Source organism: Melanerpes formicivorus, unplaced genomic scaffold, assembly GCF_026170545.1.
Source record: "Melanerpes formicivorus ecotype bairdi unplaced genomic scaffold, bMelFor1.0.p_v2 SCAF_14, whole genome shotgun sequence".
Lineage (NCBI taxonomy): Eukaryota > Metazoa > Chordata > Aves > Piciformes > Picidae > Melanerpes > Melanerpes formicivorus.
The window spans coordinates 499,491-518,482 of record NW_027142366.1 but is presented as its reverse complement, the minus strand read 5'-3'; the positions used below and the strand labels follow the sequence as shown (position 1 = coordinate 518,482).

General features: G+C 62.4%; 1 protein-coding gene across 1 annotated transcript; it reads left to right on the top strand.

Annotated features, from left to right (window-relative positions):
• The first annotated feature begins 487 nt into the window (after positions 1-487).
• LOC137445086 (synaptogyrin-3-like) lies at positions 488-18,121 on the top strand. Its single transcript, XM_068146510.1, has 4 exons — positions 488-805; positions 8,791-9,031; positions 12,327-12,469; positions 14,699-18,121. The coding sequence occupies exons 1-4, from the start codon at positions 707-709 to the stop codon at positions 14,906-14,908; spliced, it is 693 nt and encodes a 230-aa protein (XP_068002611.1). The 5' UTR covers positions 488-706; the 3' UTR covers positions 14,909-18,121.
• The last annotated feature ends 871 nt before the right edge of the window (positions 18,122-18,992 follow it).

Here is an 18,992-nt window from a genome sequence, read left to right as displayed (position 1 = left end):
CACACCACGGTGTGCCCAGCCACGGCACAGCGACTGTGCCCATAGGGTGGTGACCCTGACCACAGCGCAGTGACCACGGCCATAGCCTGGTGTGCCCAGCTGCAGCGTGGTGACACTGCCTGTACCAGTGCCCGCAGCTGCCCCATGGTGCCCATGGGCACGGCACAGCAGCAGTGCATGTCCACGGTGCCCACGGCCACAGCACGGTGCCCGTGCCTGTGCCTAGTGCCCAGGGCTATCCCACGGTACCAACAGCCACAGCACGGTGCCAGTGCCTGTCCCTGGTACCCACAGCTGTCCCACGGTGCCCACGGCCACAGCACGGTGCCAGTGCCTGTCCCCGCTGTCACCTGCCGCTCCCGTCCGTCTGTCCGTCCCTCCCCCCTCCCTCCCCCCCCCGGTTGGTTCCTCCCGCTGCCCGCACGCGGTGCTGCGGACGAGCCCACGCGGGGGGGTGGGGGGGAGGTGGGGAAGTGGGGGGCGCGCGGCCGGCGCGGTGCGCGCGCGGCTGGGCTCGGAGCGGTTCGGCTGGGTTCGGCTGGGCTCGGAGCGGTTCGGCTGGGTTCGGAGCGGTTCGGCTGGGCTCGGAGCGGTTCGGCTGGGCTCGGAGCGGTTCGGCTGGGCTCGGAGCGGAGCGGCTGGGCTTGGCTAGGCTCAGGGCGGCTCGGCTCGGCTGGGCTCGGAGCGGAGCGGGCGGCGGGGGAAGATGGAAGGGGCCTCGTTCGGAGCGGGCCGGGCCGGGGGGGCCATTGACCCTGTGGATTTCGTGAAGCAGCCGCAGACCATCCTCCGGGTGACAACCTGGGTAAGGAACGGGCGGTCCCGGCCGGGAAGCGGCGGCGCGGGGCTCGGCACCGGGCAGCGGCTGTGCCGTGGGCAGTGCCCGCTGCAAGGTGCGGTGCTTGTGCAGCATGCAGCTCCCATTGCAAGGTGCGGTGCCCGTGCAGTGCCCGGGCGATGTGCGACGCCTGTCTCGGCGTGCCCTGCCCTTTGTAGGGTGCCGTGCCCGTGCAGTGCCTCCCGCAGTGTGCACTGCCTGTGCCGTGCCCATTGCAGGGCCAGTGCCCATGCAGCGCCCGGTGCAGGGTGGCAGTGCCCGGTGCAGCCGTGGCGGCCGGCAGCCAGCTGTGCAGCGTGGGGCTGGCAGGGGTGCCGGGGCTCGCAGGGGTGCCGGAGCTCGCAGGGGTGCCGGGGCTGGCAGGGGTGCCGGGGCTGGCAGGGGTGCCGGAGCTCGCAGGGGTGCCGGGGCTGGCAGGGGTGCCGGGGCTGGCAGGGGTGCCGGAGCTCGCAGGGGTGCCGGGGCTGGCAGGGGTGCCGGGGCTGGCAGGGGTGCCGGGGCTCGCAGGGCTGCCGGGGCTGGCAGGGCTGGCAGGGGTGCCGGGGCTGGCAGGGCTGCCGGGGCCGCCTGGGCGTCTGCAGGGAGATCCCATGGGAGCGGGGCAGGGTGCGGCGGGTGGTGGTGCCACTGCCCCTGGTGCTTGAGGAAAGGATAAGGGGATGGGGTGGGAGGCAGAGGACATTTTCCTTCCCTCCATGCTCCGTGCCTGTGACAGCAGAGCTGGGAGCGCCAGCCCTGCCCAGCTCCCTTCTGCTTCTGGAAGCATGTCCTGGGCCTTTGGGCTGCTTCCCGTCTCCCAGCCCCTGCGTGGAGCAAAGAGCAGGAGCTGGACTGTGTCCTGCTCCCTGGCAGCAGCACAGGAAGCTGCTGGGGACCACGCTGGGACACCAAGGACAGCCACGAACTCATCTCCCCCAGCTCGGCTGCTACCTGCTGAGGTCTGGAGTGTGGCCTCAGGAAGCTGGCAGTGCCCAAAAGCCTCCGGTGGGGAGGGTCTGCCCAGCTCCCACTGTGGCCACCTTCTGGCTCTGGTGCTTGGGCAGAGGCTGTGGGTGGGCATGGGGGGGCTTGTCCTCACCCATCTCATACCTCTGCTGTGCCCAGAGGCCCTCAGCCCCCCTTGCTGGCTCTGTGTCACCTTCAGCAGTGCCACATCCAGGCAGTGAGTGAAGGGAAGGTGTGATGAGAAGGTGCTGTCCTGCCAGCTGTGCTCCTGCCAGCCAGCACAGCAGGTGCCATCGCAGGCTCTCCAGGGCAGGGTGTGCCAGCCAGGGCCCTGGGCAGCAGAGGGTGGGGGGCTTCTGCTTGCCTGTGCACAACTCCAGCTGCTCTCACAAGCCGAAGTGTTTGGCTGGCTGGGGGGCAGTGCACGTTCCAGGGCTTTGGGAAGCCCCCAGCTCCGGTACTGGAGGAGGCTGGAGGCCAGGCATGGGTCTGGAGCATCCTGGGGTGGATGGGGCATTTGGGGCAGGATTAGGGCACCTGGCAGCAGTTACTTCCTAGAGGCATAGCTTCAGTCATAGAAATCTTGGTCAGGGTTTGAGAGGCAAACTTGGCAGTGGTGTTGGTGCTGGGCATGGTTAGGTGAGCTGTTGGTTGACCCACAGGTGAGTTGGGCTCCTCACAAACTCAGTCTGCCACGGTGCAGGCTGAGAGCTCAGCACCCTTGTTGTGCAGCAGGGGATCAGATGGTGCTGGGGCAGCATGTGGGCATGGAGACCAGCTGAACATCCCAGCTTGGCAGATGCCCACCTGTGTGTTCTCTGGCTGGCTGGGGCAGTGGGGAAGGGAAGCCCTGGAAGCCAGGTGCCTCCAGCTACAGGAGCACAGCAGCTCAGCTCTCCTGGGCCATGGCTGGGCACTCACTGTGCTGTCCCTGCTGCAAGTGCCTGCAGAGCCCCCTGAGCCCCAAGGGAGGGGTTGCTGGGGAAGCTCATGGTCCAAGCCCTTTGGTCTCTCATCTGCTGGGGACCCTTCTCCACCACTGCTCCAGCTTGGAGGGTCAGGGCCCTGCCTGGCCTTTGTTTAGCTGTTGCAGTCCAGTTGCCTGTGCCTGAAACCCTTCCACCTGTTCAGCTCCCAGCTCCCTTCCAGTGTGAGCAGGGACTCCTGAGGGCTGAGTGGAGGTTTCCTGCCCAGCTGCCTTCGTGGCCATCAGCTTCTCTTCCAGGTGCTGTGCCACAGCACAGGCCTGGGCTCCCCTGGAGGGGCTGCTGTGCTGCTCTTGCCAGGTGGGACCCACGTCAAGATGGAAAGCTGGGATGGGGCAGGCAGCCAACAGGGCTTGCCTGAGAGGTCTCTGTCTGCCTTTCTGCTCTGCCCTGGCACCCAGAGTCGCTGCCCCAGGGGAGCATGGGCAGTGCTGTGCTGGTGACAGGGACCAGTGTCCTGCCCTCGTTCCCAAGGCAGACAGAAACCTTCCTGGGCTTCCCTGCCTGGCACCATGGGGCAGAGGAGCTGCCTGTGCCTGCAGGATGGTTGCCCAGAAGGCTGCTGAGGTTCCTAGGATGATTCTTCAGGGCTGGGGGTCGGTTTTCTCCTCCTGTGCTTTGTTGTTGCACCTTTCTGAGCTGTGCCTTTGAACCAAGCCCTGGAGCCATAACCCTTGCTGTGTCCTCCTGTGGCGTGGGCAGCGGGGAGCTGCCTGGGGGGTACTGGTTTGGGTGGGAGTGTGGGTGATGGACAACCAGTGTGAGGCTTTGGGGCCAGCCTCAGGTGCCTGTGGGGTGTGAGGGGATGCTGACCCAGCTGGGGGCCCCTGCTGGGGCTTCGTGCTGGGGTACCAGCAGGGGAGGGTCCAGCTCTGCTCTGTGGCTCCTGCAGCTGCTGCAGAGTTCAGAGCCTGGGAGCTCAGGCGCTGGCAGGGGGTGGTGACTGCAGAGTGTGAATCCCCAAGTGTCAGTGGTGCTGAGAGGGGATTCCTGAGCCTGCCTCAGGACTCCAACCTCTCCCTGCCAGATGCACTGACTCTGTGTGAGGGGCAGCAGAGGCCTCCTGGCTCGAGCTGTACTCACGCTCTGGAAAGAACCCTGTGCCAGTTCCTCATTCATCTCTTCCTCCTCTGCCTGCTGCAGTCTGTCAGATGGAGATGTGATCACTCTTGTGGTTTCTCTCTGAGAGGTTGTTCTGTGCAGCAGACCAAGCTGGACATGCAGAAGGGCTGCTGGTGAAAGCATGAGTTCCTCTCTCAGGGGCTGCCAGCACCAGCTGGGCTTTCAAGGGGCTGTGCAGCTCCTCAGGGCCTTTCTTGCTTTCATGCAGGTTTGGGTTTGGTTTTTAAAAGCAGTTCTGGGAAGTATTTTCAGCAAGTCTGATGAATTTCAGGAGGAGCAGCAGCAAAGGCATGAGGGGCTGGGCCACCCTCACCCCCTTCCACCCAGCCAGAGGCCACCCTGTGGATCTCAGCAGGAGCTCAGGGAACATGGAAGAGTCCTGGAGTGCTGTCTTGAGGATGCCTCTGTCCTGCCCCACTGACCCCCAGCTGCTGCCTGCATGACCTCCACCTGGACAGCCCTGCCTGACCCTGTCTGCTGCTGCTGCCTTCAGGCTGAGAGGCTTGGGGTTGTTCAGCCTGGAGAAGGCTCCAGGGAGACCTCCTGGTGGCCTTTCAGGATGTAGAGGGGGCACTAAGAAATCTGTGGACAGACTTTAGAGCAGGAGGTGTTGTGACAGGAGCAGGGTGGTGGTTGGAACCGAGAGAGACATTTAGACTGGAGAGAAGACATTTTCCGTGGTGAGAGTGGAGAGAGCCTGGCCCAGGCTGCCCAGAGAGCTGCCCCATCCCTGGCACCATCCCAGGCCAGGCTGTCTGGGGCTCTGAGCAGCCTGCTCTGGCTGGGGCTGTCCCTGCTGGCTGGATCCAAACCATTCTGTGATGCTCTCTCTTGTTTCTTGAAGCTGAAAGAGTTTGTAGCTCATCACTTGGCTCTCTGAAGAGAGCTTTCCCTCTGCAGTGTTTGATCTCCTAAGGACCAGCATTTTGTTTGGGTCTTCCTTGCAACAGCCTCATGCTTTTAAGAGCAAAACCTTTCTTAAGGGCCTCAACTGGGGCAGCCAAACCTGCTGACTTGGCAGAGTCACAGCAGCAGAGCCACAGTCCCTGCAGCCTTTGCTATGCCATTAAGGAAGATCTCTGAGCAGAGGTCCCTTCAGCTCAGAGCCAGCAGAGCCTTTATGTGCTCCCCTGTCGCTGGTCAGGGTCTTGGACCCTGTTGCAGCAGATCTGTGTCACCCAGCAAGCCAAATGTGCTGAGCTGGGGCTTCAGTGGAGGCTTTCCCAGCTGGTGGTTTGCTCTGCCAGGAGCAGGTGGTGATGCCTGGGGAGAGGAGGGAGAGTGTCTGTCCTGTCCTGGGCTGGCTCTGTTCCTGGAGGTGGGAGGGGAGAGGTCTCTGCTGGTGCTGAGAAGGTGTTGAATTTCCTCAGGAAACCCCAAGCAAGCTCAGAGGCAGAGGAGGCTGCAGGGTTGTTGCTACCCTCAAGCCAGAGCACTTCTGAGGAGTGGAGCTGCAGAAGTTTGGGCTGCAAGGTGTCCTCTGGGGAGTGCAGGGCTACAGCTCACAGTTCCTGCAAAGAGCTGGGGCTGGAGCCTGCAAAGCTGCTTTGCCCAAGCAGGTTTGGCCTGCTGCAGATGTCCTGCAGCCTCAGGTGGAGATGGCTGCTTGGTGTAGCCACCACTGGGCTGAGACATCAGTGAGAAATGGGAGGTAGGAACCTTGGTGCTGCCAGCTCCAAACAGCTCCCACAGCCTCAGGGACTTCACTGCTGCTTGAGCACTTCAGGCTCTCAGAGGAGAGCTTCAGGGCTGGCTGGCACTTCAGGAGCCTGCAGTGGTGCTGAGGAGCAGTGGTGTGACCCTAGCTGCCCTGGACATTGTCTGCTTCTTGGCTGCTCTTCAGCAGGGTCACCACATCTCTGTCCTGCTTCTGGCTTTCTGTGGGCTGGAGGTTAAAGCAGGGCTGAAACTGAACGGGTTTGGTAATGGAAGGATGCAGAAGCATTGCTGCATTATCATCTTCCTGTCATCACTGCTCCCACAGGCCGTGCCTGCCCATGTGCTCAGATGGCCTTGCTAGATGAAGAGCTTAGAATGGAGTCAGTGTTCCAGCCAGCAGCTCTCCTGGCATCACACAGCCTCTGCACTTCGGTCCTTGCACCAGCTGCTGGCATGGCCATGAACCTCCTGTGGAGTCCTGCTCCATGGGCCTCACCTCCACAGCTCTGAAACCCCTCCAGGCATGGGGACTGCACCACTGCCCTGGGCAGCCTGGGCCAGAGCTTGGCAGCCCTCAAGGGGAAGAGATTGTTCCTCATGTCCAAGCTAAACCTCCCCTGGTGCAGCTTGAAACCATTTCCTACCACCCATTCCATGGGAGCAGACTGCCCCCCCAGGGCAAGTCTTAATGGCAGGGATGGGAGAGGAAACTTCCCTCCTGCCCATCCCTCCCTGCAGCTGGGTGTGGAGAGGGTCACCAATGGTCAGTGCTGCTGGGGCCATGTGCCAGCACCTCCCAGCTGCTCTCTGGCACAGGGAAGGGGCAGGGCTGAGCCACCTGCTCTGGTGGCCAGGAGAAGCCAAGCTGCAGCCAGGTCTGTGTGCAAGCTTTGGCAGGCAGGAGGCATTTCCAGCTGGGGCTGCTGGAGGTGGCCCAGGCTTGCTCCTGGGTCTTGCAGCAGCTCACCCGTGAGAGGAGAAGTTGCTGCTTGGTGCATTGGGTTTTCAGCTGGGAAATGGAGTCCTGTGGTGCTCAGGCTGCTCTGCAAAGCCTGGAGGAGCCCTCTCAGGAGGCTGGTCGGGGTTGGCACACACTCACTGCCTTGTGGGGCAGATGCCCCTGTGCTGTGTGTGCCAGCACCTTGGCACGTGGTCCTGAGTGCTGTGACAGCCCTGGGCATGGGCATGGTGCTTTTGGGGACCAACCTGATGAGCAGCTGTGGAGAGCAGGATCTCTGCATCCTTCTCAGAGCCATAGCACCTCAGCAGTGGTGGAACCTCAGCTGCTCCTCCCCAGCTCTGTTCTCCAGACCCTTCCCCAGCTTGGTTGCCCTTAGGTCCACAGGCAGCACCCAGCTGAGGAGGTGTCCTGGGCTGACCTGGTACCATGGCAGGGGCTGGAGCAGCTCTGCTGTGAGTGCAGGCTGAGGGAGCTGGGGCTGTGCAGCCTGCAGGAGAGAAGGCTCCAGGCAGAGCTCACAGCAGCCTGCCAGGAGCTGAAGGGCTCCAGGAAGGCTGCAGAGGGACTGCTCCCAAAGGGCTGCAGGGCCAGGAGCAGAGGCAATGGTTTGAAATGAGAGCAGAGCAGATTGGGATTGGAGGTGAGGAACAAGTTGTGCCCCAGGAGGCTGCTGGAGCACTGCAGCAGGTTGCCCAGGGAGGTGGTTGAGGCTCCCTGCCTGGAGCTGTTTGAGGCTCTGAGCAACCTGCTCCAGGGGAGGATGTCCCTGCTGCCTGCAGGGGGTGGCCTGGGTGAGCTCTGGGGATCCCTTCCAGCCCAAACCATTCTGTGATTCCTAAAGCACAGAGAAGTCATCCAGGTTGTTGATCCTGGGAGGACCAAGTGCAGACTTCTCCGGGAGGCTGAGCAGCAGTTTGCTGTTGTGCCAGAGGAGCAATCCCATGGGATCAGAGCTCCTCAATTATTCATGGCTGTATTTTCTCCTTCCAGAGTCCCATTGCTCCTCCCAGGGCCTGTGTCATAAATGCTGCTGCTATTTCTGAGGGTAAATAACAATTTTGCATCATTTATGGAGAGAGTTTCCACAACTGCTGAGCTTCCAGCTGCTGCCAGGCTGGGGAGATGCTGAGGGCTCTTTGGTGTTGTTGCTTCCTTGCAAGCCCCCCCTGCTCTTTGCCTGGGGGTGGTGGTGATGATGATGATGGAATCACAGAGTCACAGAACTGGTTGGCTTGGAAAAGACCTCAGAGATCACCAGGTCCAACCATCCCCCTGAGGCCACCATGGCCATAGAGTGATAGAATGGGTTGGGTTGGAAGGGGCCTTGAAGGTCATCCAGCTGAAGGTGATGATGATGATGATGTCCCCGTGGTGCTGTGACCCCCAAGTGCTCTGTAAGCAAGGAAGAGGCTGCAGATGCAAGGGGCTGAGCTGAGCTGTCCCTGAGCTCGTGGCTCATCTGTGGAGCTGAGGTGAGGCAGGGAGGGATGGGGACAGCTCACCGTGCCCTGGGACTCCAGCTGCCTGTGGGCCTGCTGGAGCAGCCTTTTGTCTCTTCTCCTGCTGCATGGCCTCCAGCTGTGCCCTGCAGGGCTGGTGCTGGCAGCAAGGGAGGAGATCAGAGGTTCCCAGCCTGCTGGAGGGGTCTGCTCACCTTGATCCCTCACTGCTCACAGCCTGGGGATGCAAACAGGCCAGAGCTGGGCTCTGTCTGACAGCTGCCCTGCTGCCAGGGAGCCAAGGGCAGGCTGGAGTGCAGCACTGCTGGGCTGGGAGCCAGGCTGGGGGCAGCAGGGCTGGGGGCAGCAGCAGCAGGGCTGGGGGCAGCAGCAGCAGGGCTGGGGGCAGCAGCAGCAGCGCTGGGGGCAGCAGGGCTGGGGGCAGCAGGGCTGGGGGCAGCAGCGGAGGGCAGCAGCAGCAGCAGGGCTGGGGGCAGCAGGGCTGGGGTCAGCAGCGGAGGGCAGCAGCAGCAGCAGGGCTGGGGGCAGCAGCGGGGGGCAGCAGCAGCAGCGGGGGGCAGCAGGGCTGGGGGCAGCAGCGGGGGGCAGCAGCAGCGGGGGGCAGCAGCAGGGCTGGGGGCAGCAGCGGGGGGCAGCAGCAGCAGGGCTGGGGGCAGCAGCGGGGGGCAGCAGCAGGGCTGGGGGCAGCAGGGCTGGGGGCAGCAGCGGGGGGCAGCAGCAGCAGTGGGGGGCAGCAGCAGCGGGGGGCAGCAGCAGCAGGGCTGGGGGCAGCAGCGGGGGGCGGCAGCAGCAGGCTGTGTTCCTGGCTCCCTCCTGCAGATCTTCTCCATCGTGGTGTTCGGCTCCATCGTCAACGAGGGCTATGTGAACCAGGACGGCCGCGGCCCGGAGCTGCTCTGCGTCTTCAACGGCAACGACAGCGCCTGCGGCTACGGCATCGCCGTCGGCATCATTGCCTTCTTCGGCTGCATCTTCTTCCTCGTCCTGGACCTCTACTTCCAGCAGATCAGCAGCGTCAGGGACCGCCGGCGCGCGGTGCTGCTCGACCTGGGCTTCTCCGGTAGGGCTCTGCCTCTGCTGGGGGCGCCCTGGCAGCCTGGGGGCGCCCTGGCAGTGTGGGGGTGCCCTGGCAGTGTGGGGGTGCCCTGGCAGCCTGGGGGTGCCCTGGCAGTGTGGGGGTGCCCTGGCAGTGTGGGGGTGCCCTGGCAGCCTGGGGGCGCCCTGGCAGTGTGGGGGTGCCCTGGCAGTGTGGGGGTGCCCTGGCAGCCCGGGGGCGCCCTGGCAGCGTGGGGGTGCCCTGGCAGCCTGGGGGTGCCCTGGCAGTGTGGGGGTGCCCTGGCAGTGTGGGGGCGCCCTGGCAGTGTGGGGGTGTTGCTGTGGCCTGCAGCTCCCTCTCCTCACATGGTGTGGTGTCAGTGCTGGGGGGCAGGAGGGGCAGACAGGCTGTGCCATCCAGCTGTGAATCCAGCACGGGCACAGGCTCACACAGGACCTCTGGAGATCACCCAGCCCAGCCCCCTGCCAGAGCAGGGCACCCAGGGCAGGGCACCCAGGGCAGGGCACCCAGAACACATCCAGCTGGGCCTGGAATGTCTGCAGAGGAGGCTCCACAGCCTCTCTGGGCAGCCTGCTCCAGGGCTCAGCACCCTCACAGTGACAAAGTTTCCCCTTCTGCTCCCATGGCAGCTCCTCTGCCCCAGCCTGCCCCCAGTGCCCCTTGTGCTGTCCTTGGTGAGGGGGGCAACCCCCACTGGCTCTGGGGCTCTGTGTGCAGTTTAGATCCTGCTTAGCAGCAGCTGGCACTGGCACAGGCTGCCCGGGGGGTGGTGGAGTCCCCAGCCCTGGGGGGTTCAAGAAGGCTGTGGGCATGGCACCATGGGCCATGGTTTGCTGGCCAGGGGGGTGCTGGGTTGAGGCCTGGGCTGGATGGGCTTGGAGGCCTTTTCCAGCTGCAACAACTCTGTGACTCTGCCAAGGGGAGCAAAAGAAGCTCCCTGCTCTCCCTGCAGCCAGCCCTTGCCCTGCAGCCAGCTGCCCCTTGGGGCTGGCAGTGTGGCTGCCCAGACTGCTTGGCTCCTGCTGGCCCTTGGGAATGGCAGAACCATCCAGGCACAGCCTGGTTTGGGTTGAAAGGGACCTTTAAAGGTTATCCAGTCCAGACCAGGGCTGGGTCACTGGGGACCCAGGCAGGGAGCTGCTGGGTAGCTCAGCATCCTGCCAGTGCCCAGCATCCCCACTGACTCCCAGAGCTGGTGGGGTGGGAGGGAACCTTTGTGCTGGGGGTGCTCAGGAGAGCTGCAGGAAAGCTCCAGGGTGTGCAGCTCCTCTTGCCAGGGCTGGGAGGCTTTCCTGCTGCTCACACTGGGTGCCTGGGGCCTGGCTGCTTTCTGAGCTCCTTGGCACCAGGCAGTGCTGCTGGCTGGGGATTGAATTAGGGAGCTGCAGCCCTGTCCTGCTCAGCCAGCTCTGGTTCCAGGAAGGAATAATCCCCAGGGTGGTTTGGTTCAATCCCCCAGAGCCTGGGGAGGATGGGGAGCAGGAGCAGAGCCAGGGCTGAGCTGAGCTCTCTCAGGTGAAGCTCCTGCTCCATGGACAGCTCTGCTCCATCCCTGCCCTGGGTGTGGAGCTCGTCTGCTGTCCTCTTGGCATGCATGGACACCCCAAGGTCACTTGCCACCCCCATGCCTGGGGAGGGCTTCCTCTCAGCCTCCCCATGCCCCTGGCTGGTTGTTCCTTGCTGGCTCTTGAGCTCTCTGGCTGTGTCCTTGGGAAGGACCAAGGCATAGCCCAGCACAGAGGAGCCATGGAGCCATCTGCACCAGGGTGCAGGCTGCTTCTGGGGAGGCCTGCAGTATCCAGCCCCAAGTCTCTAGGAGCTGGTGGTGTGCAGGGAGCAGAAGGAATGGTGGATCAGCACCCCAGGGTGCTGGCACTGGGTTGGTGGCACCTCGAGGCCTGCAAGCAGGCTGAGATCCCTGCAGGGCACACATCTGGAAGGGCTGTGCTGTCCTTGGAGGTCTCTGAGAGCAAGCTGAGAGGTGAATGAGCTGAACTCCAGCCAGGCAGCCCTGCAGAGCTCCTTGCAGCCTTACAGAGCTCCTTGCAGCCTTACAGAGCTCCTTGCAGCCCTGCAGAGCTCCTTGCAGCCCTACAGAGCTCCTTGCAGCCCTGCAGAGCTCCTTGCAGCCTTACAGAGCTCCTTGCAGCCTTACAGAGCTCCTTGCAGCCCTGCAGAGCTCCTTGCAGCCTTACAGAGCTCCTTGCAGCCCTGCAGAGCTCCTTGCAGCCTTACAGAGCTCCTTGCAGCCCTGCAGAGCTCCTTGCAGCCTTACAGAGCTCCTTGCAGCCCTGCAGAGCTCCTTGCAGCCCTACAGAGCTCCTTGCAGCCCTGCAGAGCTCCTTGCAGCCTTACAGAGCTCCTTGCAGCCTTACAGAGCTCCTTGCAGCCCTGCAGAGCTCCTTGCAGCCCTACAGAGCTCCTTGCAGCCTTACAGAGCTCCTTGCAGCCCTGCAGAGCTCCTTGCAGCCTTACAGAGCTCCTTGCAGCCCTGCAGAGCTCCTTGCAGCCCTGCAGAGCTCCTTGCAGCCTTACAGAGCTCCTTGCAGCCCTGCAGAGCTCCTTGCAGCCTTACAGAGCTCCTTGCAGCCCTGCAGAGCTCCTTGCAGCCTTACAGAGCTCCTTGCAGCCCTGCAGAGCTCCTTGCAGCCCTGCAGAGCTCCTTGCAGCCCTGCAGAGTTCCTTGCAGCCCTGCAGAGCTCCTTGCAGCCTTACAGAGCTCCTTGCAGCCCTGCAGAGCTCCTTGCAGCCCTGCAGAGCTCCTTGCAGCCTTACAGAGCTCCTTGCAGCCCTGCAGAGCTCCTTGCAGCCTTACAGAGCTCCTTGCAGCCCTACAGAGCTCCTTGCAGCCCTGCAGAGCTCCTTGCAGCCCTGCAGAGCTCCTTGCAGCCCTGCAGAGCTCCTTGCAGCCTTACAGAGCTCCTTGCAGCCCTGCAGAGCTCCTTGCAGCCTTACAGAGCTCCTTGCAGCCCTGCAGAGCTCCTTGCAGCCTTACAGAGCTCCTTGCAGCCTTACAGAGCTCCTTGCAGCCCTGCAGAGCTCCTTGCAGCCCTGCAGAGCTCCTTGCAGCCTTACAGAGCTCCTTGCAGCCCTGCAGAGCTCCTTGCAGCCTTACAGAGCTCCTTGCAGCCCTGCAGAGCTCCTTGCAGCCCTGCAGAGCTCCTTGCAGCCCTGGCTTTCCAGTGACTGCAGATCAGCTCCTTGGGGGCCCCAGCTCAGGGCAGGGCTGCTGGTGGCAGCAGCTTGTGCCAGCAGGGGGTGGTGGGCAGGGGCAGCCCTGAGCTCTCTTCTCTTGCAGGCTTCTTGTCCTTCCTGTGGTTTGTAGCCTTCTGCTTCCTGGCAAACCAGTGGCAGAGGACGACGATGAGCAGGGGAGCTCGGCAGGGCGCTGATGCTGCCCGGGCAGCCATCACCTTCTCCTTCTTCTCCATCATTGTCTGGGTGAGTGCAGCCTGGGAGCCCAGGGGCAGCAAACCAGCGCGGGGCAGGGCTTGCAGAAGCGATGTGCAGCGGAAGTGATGCTGCTGTGCAGCAGGGGCCGGGGTGAGGAAGCTCTCCAGGAGAGATGGAACTCCTGGGTTGTGCTGGGAAGCCTCAGTGCATTCCAGACTGCCCCTGCTGCTGCTGGAAGGCTGTGTGCCACCAGCTGCCCTCGCTGCAGGGCCTCAGGAGCGGCTTGGCCGGAGGCAGAGGGGTCCCAGGAGCGGATTGCTGTGCTGACCTGGCCTCAGGGGGTGGCAGGGGGGTTTGGGAGCCCTCAGGAGCTCATCAGCTCAACCTCAGGAAGTGTGGATGGCCCACCCTGAAGGCAGGGGCTTGCAGAACCCCCTTTGGCTCCTGCCTGTAGGCTCTGTGCATCCCTAGGGCCATACAGAAGCAGAGGGACACCTGCCAGGGGTGGGCAAAACACCTTGAGGCCCTTGGACCACAACCACAGGACCCCAAATGGGCCTGGGATGGCTGTGCTGCTCAGGGGCTCCTGCTCTGGAGGCATGGAGGAGCAGGGATGGTTGCTTCATCACCACCCCCCCTGTGGGCACAGCACCCAAGATGTGCACTCCTGAAGGCCCAGACTGGAGAGCAGAGGAGGCTCTAGGGAAACCTGGTGGCCTTTCAGGGCCCAGTCAGAGAGCTGGGGACAGATTTTGAGCTGGGCCTGTAGTGACAGGACAGGAGAGGATGGTTTGAACTGAGAGAGGCAGATTCAGACTCCAGAGAAGGGAGAAATGTGAGAGCCTGGCCCAGGCTGCCCAGGCAGGTGGTTGATGCCCCATCCCTGCAGCCATCCCAGCTCAGTTGGTTGGGGCTGTGGCAGCCTGCTCTGGTTGGGGCTGCCCCTGCTGGCTGCCAGGGGTGAGCTGTCAAGGTCTGGGATTCCATGAATTCAGTGTTGCCTTCCAAGGGCTGGGGCAGCAGCCAGGCAGGGCCCCCAGCAGCAGGGCTGGCTGCAGGCATTCAGCACCTTCAGTGCTCCCCACTCTTATTACCCAGACAAATCCCTTTGGTCCCAGCTCCCTCACCACACTGCCACACTGCCTGCTCCCTGCAGGAAGGCAGCTGGCTGGGATGCCCTCCCAGCTCCCACTGCAGAGAGGGCCCTGGGGACACCAGTCCCTGCCAGCAGCACAGAGCATGGCTGGGAGCTGAGGCCCCACCAGCAGCCCTGCGCTGGCACCGCTGCTGCCCCAGAGCCGTGGTGTGGGCAGCACTCCACCAGCACCAGGGAGGAGGGGCAGAAGCTGCTGGGGGGTCTGAGGGTGCCTTTTTCCCCCCTCCCTGAGCCTGTCATTTATGAACTAATTGCACTGTGGATGAAGCCTCCTGCAGTGTGCCCCCCGCCCTGCCCACCCCTGCTGACCTCGGTGCTGCCAACCTGCCAGAGGCTGAAGGGCTCTGGGCACAGCTACCTACGTCGCCTGGCCCCGGGGCGCAGCAGCTTTCCCCTCCCAGCAGCAAATGGGTTTTAATTGGTGCCACTGGGGCCAAATCTGCACAGCCAAGGGACCTGAGCCCCAGCTGTGACCTCCCAACCGCAGGCAGAGCGCCGAGAGCCAGCCTGTGCTGTGGGCTGGGCTGCAGGGCTGTGGGCTGGGGCCAGCAGCTGCCTGCCTGCTGTGATGTGCTCAGTGCTTTGCAGTCAGCTGGGGGATGGAGGGGCCTGGGAGGAACATGGGGTCTGGAGGTGGCACCAGGGGCTGTGAATGAGGGGTGCTGGGTGGGGGGAAGTCTGGTGAGGAGCAGCTGAGGGGGCTGGGGATGTTCAGCCTGGAGAAGAGGAGGCTGAGGGAGACCGAGTGGGGGCTGGGCTCTGCTCCCAAGGAACAAGGGACAGGACAAGAGGCAATGGCCTCAAGCTGCCCCGGGGGAGGCTTAGGTTGGACATGAGGAACAATTTATTCCCCAGAAGAGTTGCCAAGGCTTGTCCCAGGCTGCCCAGGGCAGTGGTGCAGTCCCCAGCCCTGGGGCTGTGGTGCTGAGGGCCATGGGGTGGTGGAGCCCTGGCAGTGCTGAGTTGGATTTGGTGGCCTTGAAGGTCTCTTCCAACCCAAACCGCTCTGTGCTCCTACGACTGCATCGCCCGGGGGGCTGGGAGGGTGTGGGGTCCTGGCGGGCTGTGGGGTGCTGGGAGCATGCCGTGGGCACCCCCCTGAGCCTCCTGCCCCCCTGCAGGTGGCTCTGGCGCTGAAGGCCCTGCAGCGGTACCGCCTGGGCACGGACATGTCTCTGTTTGCCACCGAGCAGCTGGCAGCCGACGCCGGCGTGCCCTACCCTGGCTACCCTGGCGGCAGCGGCGTGGAGAGCACAGACACCTACCAGAGCCCTCCCTTCACCGACACCTTAGAGCCCAACCCTAAAGGCTACCAAGTGCCAGCGTACTGATGGGCAGGGCTCAGCCTGGGCAGCGCCCGCGCCCGCGGCGGCACCGAGCCGGCTGCCCCCCGCACCTCGCCGGTCCCTTCCCTCCCCTGTGGCGGCTCAGTGCCGGGGTCCTTGCTATTAGCTAGTCGTGCAGTGAGGTCTGTACAGTGGTATTGGTTCTTGTCTTGCCTTGTCCAAGGGGTTTCTAAAAGCAGTGTTCCCTCTAAGTCCCCAGGAAGGGAGGGTGGTGGCTGCCACCTCACCCACGCACAGCCAGGGGCGACCGAAGGCCTTCGCTGCGGCTGGGCACCGAGCGCGTGGTGCTGGGCCCCGCCGAGCACCCAGGAGAAGCCAAAGTACCTTTGCCTGTTAGGGGGCTGAGGAGCTGCTGCTGCTGCTCGCCCGGAGTCGAGCAGTGGGGGTGAGGGTTAGACGCCAGCAGGCAGCTCCTCGCCGTGGGGGTGGTGGAGCACTGGGACAGGCTGCGCAGAGATGTGGTGCAGGCTCCGTCTCTGAGGACACTCGAGGTCACACTTGATGGGGAGCAGCCTGCCCTGCTTGGAGGTGTCCCTGCTGCCTGCAGGGGAGCTGGACAAGGCTGCCCTTGCTGTCTGTGAGGGTGGGTGGCAGAGCCAGCCCCCTGCTGCTCCTGCTGCAGGGCTTCCCTCTCTCACCTTCCATGGAAGGTGCCAAGGTGAGCGGCAGGGCAGCAGGGGCTGTGCCTCTTTGTGTCAAGGTCTTGCTGCACAAAAACCAAAAAGCCAAACAGGTCTTTGAAACCTGAGCTTGGGATCAAGTGAGGTGGGGAGTGGTGGGGACAGGGTGGGCTGGGGCTCTGCTGAGCGTCCAGAATGACTTCTGTGCTTCAGCAGAGTTGAGGGAGTCAAAGAACATGGAAACCAGTCCAGCTGTGGCTGGCTGTGAGTGCAGGGACAGCCCTTGAGCAGGGACAGCACAGCACAGCACAGCACCTTGAGCTGCTGCTCCTGCACCCAGGCCTTCCCTGGCAGAGCTCTGCAAGGAGCTGCTGGTTGGCACTGCTGAGCTGGGGCTCAGCCCCAGCGCTGCCAGCACAAGAGTCTCAGTCACCAAGGTCAGGAATGGCTTTGACCCTGTGGTTTCAAACTGGGGACAGCCCCCAGCTGCCTCCAGGTGCAGCAGAACCTTTCCCCCTGTGCTCTAGGAACTCAGGTGGAAGGACCTTGTGCTGAAGGTGCATCGTGTGGGGAGCTCACAGCCCTGGGTGTGCAGGGAGGGGAGAGAGGGCTGAGAAGCAGCCACGGAAGAGGCTCAGGTTTGGTGTTCAGCTGCAGAAATCATCCAAACAGGTGTAAAATCCAGCAGGTCCCTGTGAGGAGCCTGCCTGCTCTCCATGCCAAGCTGAAACTTGAATTCCCACCCCTCACTGGCAGCTCCATCCTCAGAGGCCCCCAGGGGGCTGGGTCTCACCTTGCTGGTTTAACACCAGCACAGGTTGTGTGCTGCCTTCTGACCTCGTGCCAAGCAATAGCCACCCCCTGCCCCAGCTCTCCCTGTAGCAAAGCTACCCTGCAGCCACCATCAGGACAGCTCCTGCCTGCTGCTGAGTGCTAGCTGGGCAGCAGAGCTCACCAGGAGCCACCTGAGCAGTGGCAAAGGGCAGGTCTCCACTCCTCTGCTCTGGGGCTGGCTGGCAGCAGTCTGTGGGCCCTGAGCTCTCCCTGCTCCAGCTGATTCCTCTGAGGGCATTTTGCAGACAGTGTTTTGCCCAAGCTGCTGCAGCCTTGGCCACACCTGGTAGCACCAAGGAGGGGGCTACAGGAGAGCTGGAGAGGGACTTCTGCCAAGGGCATGTGGGACAAGGAACAAAGGTTTGAAAGCAGAGCAGGGCAGCCTGGGGAACTTGTGGACACCTCATGCCTGGGAATGCTTAAGGTGAATCTGGATGAGGCCTTGAGCAGCCTGGGCTGGTGGGAGGGGTCCCTGCCCGCAGCAGGGGGGTGGAAACTGGATGAGCTTTAAGGTCCCTTCCACCTCAGCCCACTCTGTGACCCTGGGCAAGCTGCTGTGGATGCCCTGCTTCAGCAGGGGTTGGACTGGATGGTCCCCAGAGGTCCCTTCCACCCCCCCCCCCCCACCCCGTGCTGGGATTCTGGGCTAGAGCAGAGCAGGGAATCCCCAGGCCCTGAAGGGATGCTGCAGCCCTTGTGGAGTCAGCTTGCTGGGGCAGAGGGGCTGGGGGCAGAGGGGCTGGGGGGCAGAGGGGCTGGGGGGCAGACCTTGTAGCAATATTTTCCTTGGAGGGAACACTGCAGTTTTAGCAGCACAACCAGGACTTGTGTTCATATTTTAGCCACAACTATAATCAATTTAAATGTTTAAATTGATTGTCTGTGAGGATGTTTGTTCCTTGTACAGTTGAGTTCTTGGCATTTTTGGGGGGGTTGGGTTGGCTTTTGGTTGGTTTTGTTTGTTTTTCCTAACTATACAAAAACTGTTCCAGAGTTTTTCCTTGTATCCAAGCTCTGTCCAGCTGCAGGATGTGTCCTGAGCCCTGCTGTAACCATGCTGAATATTACAACATCTGAATGTACCCCAGGCCTGCCTTGCCTTTCTTTCCTCCTCACCACCCCACCCCTGGGGCGACTCTCACAGCCCCTCTGGCCCTCTGCTGGGACTCACCCCAAGAGCAGCGATGGTGGCAGGGGGAGGCCTGCAGCACTGCTTCACTGCCCCCCAGGATAAGGCTCTGAAGCTCTTCTTGAGGTCAGCAGCTTCTGGCAGCTCCCCAGAGGCAGTGTTACCAACTTGCAGCTGGCACAGGGTGAGTGGAAGCATCTGGTTGAGAAGAGGAGGGGAAGGAGAAGGATGAAGAGAAGGTGGTGCAGGAGAAAGGCAAAGGAGGAGGAGAAAAAGGTGGAGGAGAAGGAGGAGGAAAAGGAGGAAGAGAAGGAGAAATGAAGGGGGAGAAGGAGAAAGAGAGGAGGAGGATCCTGGGCATGCAGGACTCTTCCTGGCAGCAGCAAGGCAGGACAGAGAGCTCCTTGGCTCAGCTGGAGCTGGGAGTAGCTTGCCCAGCACTGCAAGGCTGCAGCAGGAAGTGGGCTGTGAAGAGAACCAAGGTAAAATGCTTACAACCTTTTGTACCTCTGCTCTCTCTCCACCTCCCCTTGAGAGAGCACTCTTGGGGCCCTGGGCTGTCACTGTGCCTCTACCAACTGCAGCTGGTTTGCAATAAAGGGGTACAAAAGCCAACCATAAATTGCCTGAAAACCAACCAACCCCCAGGAACGTTCATTTAAACTGGGTGAGCAGGGGGAACCTTCAGCAGCAGGTCAGAGATCCACAGCACCTGAAGGAAACTCACAGCAGCTCCCTCCTGGTGGGAGCCAGGGAGATGCTGAGGCAGGAGAAAGGGAGGGAGAAGCTAGGAAGGATGGGAGCTGCTCCTGCAGAGAAGTTGAGTGCCCCTCAACTTCTGACACCAAGGGGAGAGGCAGGGAAGAGCTGACAAGGACCTGGGCTGGTTGATTTCCTTTCAGCTTCAGCCTGGATGTGAGGAACAAGCTCTGCCCCAGGAGGCTGCTGGAGCACTGCAGCAGGTTGCCCAGGGAGGTGGTTGAGGCTCCCTGCCTGGAGCTGTTCAAGGTGAGGCTGGAGAGGGCTCTGAGCAACCTGCTCCAGGGGAGGATGTCCCTGCTGCCTGCAGGGCTTGGACTCTGGAGCTCCCTTCCCACCCAACCCATCCTGGGATTCTATGAGTTCAGAGAGGTCAAGCAGAAGGGAAGCTGCTTCAGACCACTGCCACCAGAGGAAGTGTCAAGGGCTGAGTCTGAAGGAATGATCCTGGTTAACCAGAGATGCACCCAGAGGCACTGCAGAGACCCAGAGTCAGTGAGCAGCAGCATTTAATGTCCCAACAGGCTGTGGTTTGGAGCTACCACCAGCAAATACATCCAAGGAATGAGAACCATGGCAACCCCAGACCCCTGGGAAGTGAGCTTCACAGCCAGGACAGAGCCTCCCTCTTCACATGCAGTGCTACAAACCCAGTACAGAAAAGCCTCAGAGGCAGCTTCCCCTCTCCTGGCATGGAGCAGAGTGCAGCTCTTCAAGGAGAATGAAC

What these genes read in the sequence shown, in the direction of transcription:
- LOC137445086 (XM_068146510.1), top strand. Translation starts at nt 707, where the DNA reads ATGGAAGGGGCCTCGTTCGGAGCGGGCCGGGCCGGGGGGGCCATTGAC. An exon ending in TCCTCCGGGTGACAACCTGG is followed by an intron (nt 806 to 8,790) that starts GTAAGGAACGGG and finishes TCCCTCCTGCAG; the next exon opens with ATCTTCTCCATCGTGGTGTT. An exon ending in TCTTCTCCATCATTGTCTGG is followed by an intron (nt 12,470 to 14,698) that starts GTGAGTGCAGCC and finishes GCCCCCCTGCAG; the next exon opens with GTGGCTCTGGCGCTGAAGGC.